At 35.4% G+C, this 10,213-nt stretch overlaps 1 protein-coding gene across 3 annotated transcripts; it reads left to right on the forward strand.

Annotated features, from left to right (window-relative positions):
• Window positions 1–1,945: 1,945 nt before the first annotated feature.
• Window positions 1,946–9,567, forward strand: LOC111778520 (phosphoinositide phosphatase SAC2). Of its 3 annotated transcripts, none has more exons than XM_087119115.1 (17): window positions 1,946–2,079; window positions 2,351–2,533; window positions 3,074–3,278; window positions 3,357–3,522; window positions 4,150–4,372; window positions 4,698–4,774; window positions 5,055–5,245; window positions 5,327–5,424; window positions 5,575–5,708; window positions 5,803–5,931; window positions 6,071–6,428; window positions 7,178–7,299; window positions 7,387–7,500; window positions 7,675–7,848; window positions 8,084–8,260; window positions 8,537–8,627; window positions 8,943–9,567. In XM_087119115.1, exons 2-17 carry the CDS (start codon window positions 2,438–2,440, stop codon window positions 9,045–9,047), a joined length of 2,460 nt encoding a protein of 819 aa, XP_086975241.1. In that variant the 5' UTR covers window positions 1,946–2,079; window positions 2,351–2,437; the 3' UTR covers window positions 9,048–9,567. The 3 variants fall into 3 exon arrangements, with proteins under 3 accessions (XP_086975241.1, XP_086975242.1, XP_023514176.2); XM_087119116.1 differs by having other exon boundaries at window positions 2,028–2,146; XM_023658408.2 differs by lacking the exons at window positions 1,946–2,079; window positions 2,351–2,533 and adding an exon at window positions 2,570–2,931.
• Window positions 9,568–10,213: the final 646 nt, after the last annotated feature.

The raw sequence follows: 10,213 nt of genomic DNA on the forward strand, positions 1-10,213 counted from the left end.
TTGTTTCTCAACCCATCACAGATAGGACACGTGGTCTCATGTCGGCCGAGGAAGAAAGACAAAAATTAGTTGTGGCTTGCACATTTTCACGTTGTGGAAATTAAAACCTCCACGTATTGGCCACATCAACCGCCAGCTGTCTCCAGCAACGCCGGAGATCTGGCCACGTTTGAAAATGTCAATTTCCCCTTGCCGTACGATGTAGATCATACGGTCAACATCTTACCTCCATATTATTTAATTAAAACTCAAATCATTTTCCACATAATAAATAAATTCACCAATATTATTATAATAAGCTTTGACATAAATAATAATATTAAAAATAATAATAAAATTCAATTTCTTGGCCAGCTTTGCTTCCTCTCAAATTTGATTAAGCATCATGTTTGATGGTTGTGCAAGCAAAGAATTTCATTTATGCCCCTCCAAATAATAATATTTTTTATTGTATTTTTTAATAATATTTATAGCGTTAAAAATCTGAAAAAAAAAAACGTTCCAACCCAAAATTTGTATTGGTACCTGATAGCCCCGACATTCCCTTGTCAAACTAGTCACGTCACCGAACAGTAATTTTCAATTTTTTTTCTAGCCAACTTATTATAAGATCGCTCTCATTCGAATGTGGTCCCGGTTATTCATGCACGTCTCGTTTACTCGAATGTTACATGCTCAACAGCTTCTGATTTAGTTTTTTATTTTATTTTTTAATAATATTTATAACGTTAAAACTCTGGAAAAACGTTCCATGCTCAAAATTTGTATTGGTACCCGATAGCCCCGACATTTCCTTGTCAAACTAGTCACGTTACCGAACAGTAATTTTCAATTCTTTTAAGTCTTTTCTAGCCAACTTATCATAGGAACGCTCTCATTCGAATGTGGTCCCAATTAGTTCATCCCTAAATCACATTCTACTAGAAGAGGTACCGTTTTGCTACGGTAAAATTTAATAAATATATTATAAATTATAATGACAATTTTACCCTATCTGCATTATGAGCATCATTAATTCATTAAATACCATGTAATCAATAATTAACACGTGTCAAATAGTAAATTGTGAGTCTATAATTATTTAGTAAGTCTATATTGGAACGGCTTGAACATCTGACCTATTAATTAATGTTTCATGTCAATTAAGTTATTTTCGTGTTGCGTGTAATTTAATATTAATAAAAAAGCGAGTAAATCTAAAATTATTTTTACTAATTAAAGCACGAGATAAACCTATTAATTTAAAAAAATGCAGGTAGCCTTTATCTGTCATTTGAAAATTCAAAATTTTGAAAATACGCTCGTATATTTGAACGTTATATTCTCGAAGAGTTTTATTTTACGAGATAATAATAATAATAATATTTTTTTTATTACCTTTTATATTAGCCAATGGGAAGACTAGAAGCAAGGAAGGTAGGCAACGGAAGGCACATAGGCATATTCGCTTATTATTTTTTTCTTTTATTAATCGTTAAATTATTGACTTATTTTTATTTTCATTTTTAAAAAAAGATTTTAATTTAATTTTATTTTAAGTGAATTATGAGGACATTGTTCCACGCAATGGTGGGAAATTATAAATAATTGCAATAAAGTGAAAAGACAAAATAGCCCTAACAAACGGAGTAATAAAAAATTAAAAAGAAATAATAATAATAATAATAATAATAATAAAAAACCTTGCTTTAAAACGTGAACCCCAAAATCATCTCGAGCCGTGTTAAGTCGGTCGGTTAAAATGGGAAGCGGTTGAGTTGACTCGGTGACTCGGCCGGTTCGGTAATTGAGTTACCCACCAATGGAAGTGTTTCCAGAAAGAACACAATGATTGGGCGGCCTATAATTAGTATAACGGCGGATTAATTACCATTTTACCATTTAATTTTTTTATTTAAATAAAAGGAAGAAAAAGAAAAAATAAAAAAAAGCCCGGAATTTTATTTTTATTTTTATTTTATTTAATTTTCTCTGTTTTATCAATTAATATTATTACCTTAATTTGTGTGGATACAGTCTTCGAAGCTGTTTTCTGCCATTGTTCTGCTGCAGCCTCCCTTGTTGTTCTTCATCCTTCGAGTACGATCTGCTTGTTTTCATCTCTATTTCTTCAAAAAAGCTGTTCATCTTTGTCTTTTCATTAGCGGTTTGATTTCTTCTACTTGTTGTGTCGTGTCATTTCTCCTCTTCCTCCACTTATTCTGTTGAATTCTGTTCTGTTATCGTTTTGGTGGTCTGATTCTGTGGAGTTGCTGTTCTTGAGCATTTTTTTGTTTTGTCTTCGTCTTGTGAGGGTAGATGTGTGCTGAGTGCTTTACTGATTGAGGTTTTGTTGAGGATTTTTGTGCAGCGAGGGAAGTTTGTTTTTGAGTTTTGCGTGGTTGGGAGTTTGGTTTTTGGTGGTGAGGCCGGGCCTTGAGGCTCGGAGATCGAAACTATGGGTGCGGAGACTGAGCAACAAAGCTTGATTCATGATAAACTCGATCCCAATTCTCTCTGCTTGCAGAAATTCAGGCTCTATGAGACGCGTTCGGTAAATATCTCTTACTTGAAAATTCAAAACGCGTTTCCTTTATCTGTAATCTGATTCTGCAGGATCTTTGTGGTCATTTCCGTAAGTTTTTGAAGTTCTGAATCAGTTATTCATCTTGTTTATGATTGAGCATGATTTTGATTTCTACTCTTGATTTGTCGGGTCGACTTCGGCGATTTCCGTTTAATTCTCCTCATGGGTATTTCAAAATTGATCCGTGGCCTCCTTGAGCTCGATTTGTGCGATTTTGGAGTCTGAGGATCTGCGTAGAGGAGGAAATCCTTATGTTCAGAAGATGTGCTATCTTCAATATGAACTGGATTTCGCCCTATCTGAACTTACATAGACCTGCTCAAAGTTTTTCTTGTATGCATTGGTTCCTTTTGAAAATTTTTGAGGTAGCAGGAGTCTCTGATTGGATTCTTACCTAGTTTCTCTAAATGGGTTGTTTCGATATATCGTTGCTGATTTCTTTTGTTTACGCTGTAATCATATTTTACAAAATGCCTGCCATAATCATATGCCTTCTTGGTGGACCAGAATTTTTACATGATTGGAAGAGACAAGAACCGAACGTTCTGGAGAGTGTTAAAGATCAGCAGACTGGAGCCTAGCGATCTAAATATTCTTGAAGATTCTACCGCATACACAGATAATGAGTGCTTTGACCTGCTGAAGCGGATACATGAAGGAAACAAACTGACGGGTGGGCTTAAATTTGTGACCACCTGTTATGGAATTGTTGGTATGTTATCGCCATGTGTTCGTATATGCACATTTTTCGCTTTTCTTTCTTCAGAACTTATGGTTTCAACCGTTACAGGTATCATCAAGTTTTTAGGACCGCATTACATGTTATTGATAACAAAGCGAAGAAAGATTGGAACTATTTGCGGCCATCCAATTTATGCAATTTCGAAGAGCGAAATGATTCCAATTCCAAATTCTACTGCCCGGTCCAATTTGGCTATTTCTAAGGATGAAAACAGGTCTTTAGTCCATTTTTCATGTAAATGTAATGTCCTTGGTTCTTAGAGGAAACCTAAGGGGTAGCTTTCAGAAATAGTGTCCATATGTACTGACATTTAGATTTTTGTTGTCCTATCTTACTCTGATGACATTGACAATTGAACTCTTGGAAATAATTCTTTTATTTGTTATTTGTTAGGAGTAGTTGAGTTCAACACCATGGAGGTGGTAATATATTTGTAGTCTATTTTGTTAATACACCCTTTGGTGTAAAGTTATTGATTCAAGTTCGTGTACAAATGATGCCATATTTCTCTTGGTTCTCATTCCTTTCCCATCTTTTTTTATATGAGATCTTTCGTATTTTAAGTTAGAAATATGAATATAGCTCTATATGTATCCTTCCTTTTAGAAGTTTCATATAAATACTGTAGTACCTCTTTATTACCTGTCAAGTGTACCAGGATGTGATGTTTGTAATACGTGTCGAATAACGCAAGGTAGTATGAATTTAGAGGGGAAAGTTACTTACTTGCCTTCCCTTTACTTTTGTGGTTTAGCATTTGAATAATTTTTGTCTTTCACTTAATTATTTGTTTTTTTAATTTGATGCTAATATGTTTCTTGTTGTCTCCTTATTGATTTAGATACAAGAAGCTCTTACGCACAGTGGATCTTAGGAAAGACTTCTTTTTCAGCTACTCATACAATGTCATGCGTAGCCTTCAAAAGAACATGTGTGATAATAAGACAGGGCATGTACTTTATGATACAATGTTTGTCTGGAACGAGTTTTTAACTCGTGGAATCCGGAATATTCTCAAGAATACCATCTGGACTGTTGCGTTAGTGTATGGTTTCTTTAAACAGGTATGGTTTTATGATTTATAGATATTGGCTGTTGCACATCAATAGATACTTTACATAAGTAAATTGTTTTTTATTTCAGCCCTTTTTGTTGACATCAGGAATTGAAGTGTGCTTTTTCATATTTGAGTTCATAATTGCATTCATCTATTACTCTGACTGCATTTTCTATGTTTGTTACTTCTGTTGCATTGTTCATTTCCTCGCCATGGCTTTTTGTTAAGGCAATAATTACATTTTCAATCCAGCTCTAGTGCAGGTTTTACTGCATTTTGGTAGAGTATCAGGGTTTTTCAGACAATAAATACTTTGTGCTTTGTTTGTCCAGGTTGATCTTTCTCTTTCAGGCAGAGATTTCAAGTTGACACTCATTGCTAGACGATCACGTCATTATGCTGGTACACGGTATGTACTATTGCCTTTGCGGACACTTGCAATAAGATTAAGTTCATATTTGACTTTTGATCTGAATCTGACTACAATGCTTTGTGTTGTGCATGCCCACTCACGCAGATGCATCTACTATCTTGATCACATAGATCCTATTATTAAATATATGCTGATTCTTTCCTTTATATCCAATTGTTTTTTTAGCTATAATTACGGAATTATGTCTAAATGAACTGCGGATTATCCATTTTCCTGCAAGCCATCTTATATTTTATTGTTCTGTTATTTTGTGAAGATTTCTAAAAAGAGGTGTTAACGAGAAAGGAAGAGTAGCTAATGATGTCGAAACAGAACAAATTGTTTTCGAAGAAGATGCTTCTGATGAGCGACCAACTCAAATAAGTTCAGTGGTGCAAAACCGGGGATCGATCCCTCTCTTTTGGTCTCAGGAGACCTCACGGCTGAATATTAGGCCCGATATCATATGTATGATTGTAGCCTGTTTATGTTGTATTCTTTTATTGGTAATTTCTCTAATATGTTGCTGCAATCTTTTTTTCCTTCCAGTGTCAAAGAAGGACCAGAATTACGAAGCTACAAGACTACATTTTGAGAATCTTGTTTTGAGATATGGAAACCCAATAATTATATTGAATTTGATTAAGGTATTTCCTTGTTAATAATTTTGTTTTTAGTTCTATGCTTTAAGCTGTTGCGTTCGTTGTTTATGTTTCTGTGACCTATGTTATTCAATCTTTTGTCTTCTGTTTTAATCCATTCTCTTTCTACTATATGTAAAATCATTTGTGAAATAGACGCGCGAGAAGAAGCCGCGAGAAAGCATCCTACGTGCTGAGTTTTCAAATGCTATAAAGTATATAAATAAGAGTTTATCTGCAGAGAACCGCCTAAGATTCCTCCATTGGGATTTGAACAAGCATGCGAAAAGGTATTGTAGCCATTCTGTGGTTGGCAGTAACGTTTTTCTATTGAAACTGATTATTTATACGTGATTATAATTTTTATGGGAACTGTTTCTGCAGCAAAGCTTCCAATGTTTTGATGCTGCTTGGAAGGGTTGCTACATATGCATTGAACTTAACTGGCATCTTCTACTGTCAAATAGATTCAAATTTAGGCTCAGAGGAGTTAGTAAGCTGGACCAACCTTCAGTAAGTCTTACAGATAGTGGTTTATTGGTTGCATGAAACTTATTCCCTCATACTTGCTTATCTGGATGTAAGGATTGTTCCAGGTTACCCCTTTTGCATGATATGTCTGACCAACATTGCCTATGTTTCAATGCATCAGGAAAAATCAGGGTATTGATTCTTCCGGGGAGAATCTATCAACAGAAGAAGAAAATGGGGAAAAATCAGAAAAAGATGTTAGTAGGGCGTATGGTAGTGGTATACTTGAAAATCATCCAATTGCAATGTTTCAAAACGGTGTCCTAAGGACCAATTGTATAGACTGTTTAGACCGGACAAATGTTGCCCAATATGCCTATGGGCTAGTTGCTTTAGGACGTCAATTACATACTTTAGGGTTAACTGATTCCCCAAATATTGATCTGGACAACCCTTTGGCGGAGGATTTGATGCGGGCTTATGAGAACATGGGTGACACCCTTGCATTACAGTATGGTGGCTCTGCAGCACATAATAAGGTACTTCTATATGGATCATACAGGCTTCTATAATATTGTGACTAGCATGAAAAATCTTAGTCACGCATCAATTATGCTTCTTTAACAAGTGTATAGTTCAACTATTTAGTTAGATTTGAGTTTTCTTAGTCAAGTCAAAGTCGTTTTGCTGGGTAACAATAGGCTTGATACAAACAACTAAACTGATTTAATCAACTATCGACCCCCTCATGTAGAGTTTTAATACTTATGGTTTTATCATGTGGTTCCCTAATACTAAGGATTTTTACCCCACATTTGTTTGTCGCAGCATTGATACTCCCTACCCGAAAAGTTATATATTGTGTAACCTATTGTTATTGCCTTTTGCTTGCATGCTATATATCACCGTTTTCAATCTCTCGCTCAATCTTGTTTTCAAACTCTCTTTCCAAAATCTCTCTGCCCCGTTTTCTAAAACCTTTTTGTCAAATTGGGGACCAGAGGCTTGAGCATACGTTGTTCGGCCGTAGGCAATGTGATCCGAAGTTGGCTTGACTCACTCAGTGCTGAGAGTGAGTGCCGCACAATCGCCAAATCCGCTGCCAAGAAAAAGGCTATTGTGACAGGCTATTGCGACAGTTTACGGTTTTGGAGTCGAATAATATTTTTTGGTTGTGAAGTCCCTACTGAATGGCCTTAGGCATGTCCTGTGCTTTTCATGCTTGTGCTTGACCTGCCACTCTGAGCTGCCTGTCATCTATATATAATTTTTTATTCACATCCCACAGATATTTTCCCAGAGGAGAGGCCAGTGGAAAGCTGCAACGCAGTCTCAGGAGTTTTTCAGAACACTACAACGTTATTGCAGCAATGCATATCTAGATGCTGAAAAGCAACGTGCCATTAACGTGTAAGTCAGAGATCCATAGTATCCGCAAGTTGTATAAATTTTGAACTGGGAATAAATAACGGACTATTTGACGTGGTATTTGGTCAGGTTCTTAGGTTACTATCAACCACAGCCGGGAAAGCCAGCATTGTGGGAATTAGACTCCGACCAACATTACGATCTTGGGAAGCGCTTTCCTGATCTTATTGATGATAATGTCAGGTACATCTTTATGCTCTATGAATTTAACCGACATTCTGCAGATTGCATATTGAGTGTAGCATAGAAGGAAACATGAGAAATAACATTACGCACTCTATGCTATCTTTTGTTATTCTTGGTTAAAGAGTTGAATGGTAATTAGTATTTTAAATGGAAATTTTCACCCTTCTGAAGGACGTCTTTTAAAAGATCACTATCAGATGGCAATATACTTGGTCAGAGTGAGTCTGATCTTGTCCATGACGGAAGCAGCAGGGGCTTTCCTCATTTGAACGAAAAATGTAATACAGGCTTCTCAGACCCTGCACCAGAGGTCTCAACTTGCGAATCTGATATATCTCTTTGCAGGTATGGAACATCAAATTTCCTATACTTTTTCTTGTTACATTATAGGATTTGTTATGTGATAACAAAATGTAATTATCCTAAAATTTCTCCAAGTTTTTAAGATTTCAACTCTTTTCTTGTGCATTGTGCAATAGACTGTTCTCTCGACTTGACTAATAAACAAGTATCTACAAATTTATGTATTGTCATGTTTCACCAAATGATGACGCTTGAAATATTTTGGTCATTGTCATAGGTATACTCCCTCTATGTGCCGTACACATATTCATGAAAACGTGCAGGATGATCAAATGCTTGAAGTTGATCATATTTGTCACGATGAACGTAGAGATTCAGGCAGCTGGTCAAATTTTCTGGATATGGACTGGATTTCTTCATCAGGGAATTCTTGTGAAGATGAGTTATGTGAAAGGTATTTCTATTTTTTTGTGCATTCTGTTCTAAGATATGAAAAGCATTATTATTGCTTTTGCTCGCCTCTCAATTCTCACTGTCATTACGACTTTTTTGCTGCTTCCTGCCATCGATTCACATTTGAATGCTTGATTTTCCTTGGAACAATTCTATTTTGGATTCCATGATGTGCGAACTGAAACCTTAAAAGAAGTATCAATGAATAGTCTGTCTAAGAACTATAATCGACCTTTAAGCAGGAATCTGTTTACTAATTATTATACATGATTGATAGGTCTGTCACCAGTCTTTCATCGGAAAATGTTGCAAGTGAGATGAAGATTGACTTTATGTCATCTGCAAGTGAGTCTGGATCAAGCTCAAAGGTCAGTTGTTTATATTTAATCTCACCCATTTGGCTCTTGACATATTGGGTCTGTATGCTTTTGTTAGAGGAGGGAAACCAATTCCATGGGATTCAATACAATTTGCTCCAATCAAACACTAGGAAATAAGACAAGATCTCACTGCAATCACTGCATCACTCATAAGATAGAAAGTTACTATGAACAATTCAGGATACTTGATCAATTGTGCAGTTCAGATTTAGAACAACCTTATTAACTTAGCCCTTTCTTCTTCCTGCAAACAACTGAATAAAAAAGCATCTTACAAATCAGTTCCTTTGTGGTGTTCTTTAGGTGAAACAACGGTGTGGAACTGACCTTAGTCACGACGATATCATCACGAAATACTCCGAACACTTTGTTGACTGGGTCAGTCATGGTGGAATACTCTTCTGGTGAAAAGCTTACTCAAAGTCACTAATCAACATTGATATCTTTCATCTGATTAATTACATCCGAAGGATGTAATTTCTGTAGCCAAAAGTGAAAACATAACATCATCAGTCAGCTCGACAAGGCAGTAAAAAACGACGGTAAGATGGTCTGCAGAAAGAGAGAGGGAGGAGGGAGAGATGAATAGTTGCTATTATGCAGAAATTTTTGTTGGAGTTCAATCTTCAGGTCACCTGGGAGGGAGTAGCAGTGAATGATCCGAGTGTAGACCAGACCTCTCCCCACTAAAAAGAGGCAAAAAGAAAGGTGGAAGTAGAAGAAGAATAAGAGTATATGAAGCGCTAACTGTCTATGTATCTGGAAGCCACACAATAAAATCCAGGTTCTTAATTCTCATAGTTTTCACATTGTAAATATTTCTCCAAATTAACAATTGCAGATATAATCTCTTCTTCAACTCCCTATTTGTGAATTATTGACAACAGTTATATATAAATCTGTGACAAAAAATAAGGTATTTTTCATATGCAGCCGACTGAAGATCAGTTCGTTATCTTTGTTTTACCCTTTTATCTCTTTATGTAACGGTCTATGCCCACCGCTAACACATATTGTCCTCTTTGGACTTTCCCTCAAAGCTTTAAAACGCGCCAGAGGAAGGTTTCCACACCCTTGTAAAGAGTGTTTCGTTCTCCTCCCCAACCAATGCACGACTCTCACACTTTATTACACCACACCTGTTGTGTTCATGTACAATTTTCGGTCTAAGAATGGTGTTTGGAAGTTTTGATTTTTTTTTACTGAAATTTTGATTAAGTTTGTTACGTGATTGAGTTTTTTTTATGAAGTTTTTGTCTGATGAGCCATATAATCTCTCTGTTTTTTGTTTTTTTGTTTGATAAAAGTGAGCTATAATCACCTGTGACATGCCTACACTACAACTGCATTTCTTGTTTACCTAGATATATTCATTTTTTTAATTTAAAATTTAGTTAATTATAAATACATATTTAAAAAAAAAAAAATAATAATAATAATAATAATATATATATATATATATATATATATATATATATTAAACCATGTTTGAATTTTTGTGTGGAAATAAAAAAAATTTAAAAAAAAAACTTAAAATATTAGGTCAATAAAAGGTTTGGAGGGCTTCAGTTGTT

This window comes from Cucurbita pepo, chromosome 17 (assembly GCF_057944985.1).
Source record: "Cucurbita pepo subsp. pepo isolate OVF chromosome 17, ASM5794498v1, whole genome shotgun sequence".
Taxonomy (NCBI): domain Eukaryota; kingdom Viridiplantae; phylum Streptophyta; class Magnoliopsida; order Cucurbitales; family Cucurbitaceae; genus Cucurbita; species Cucurbita pepo.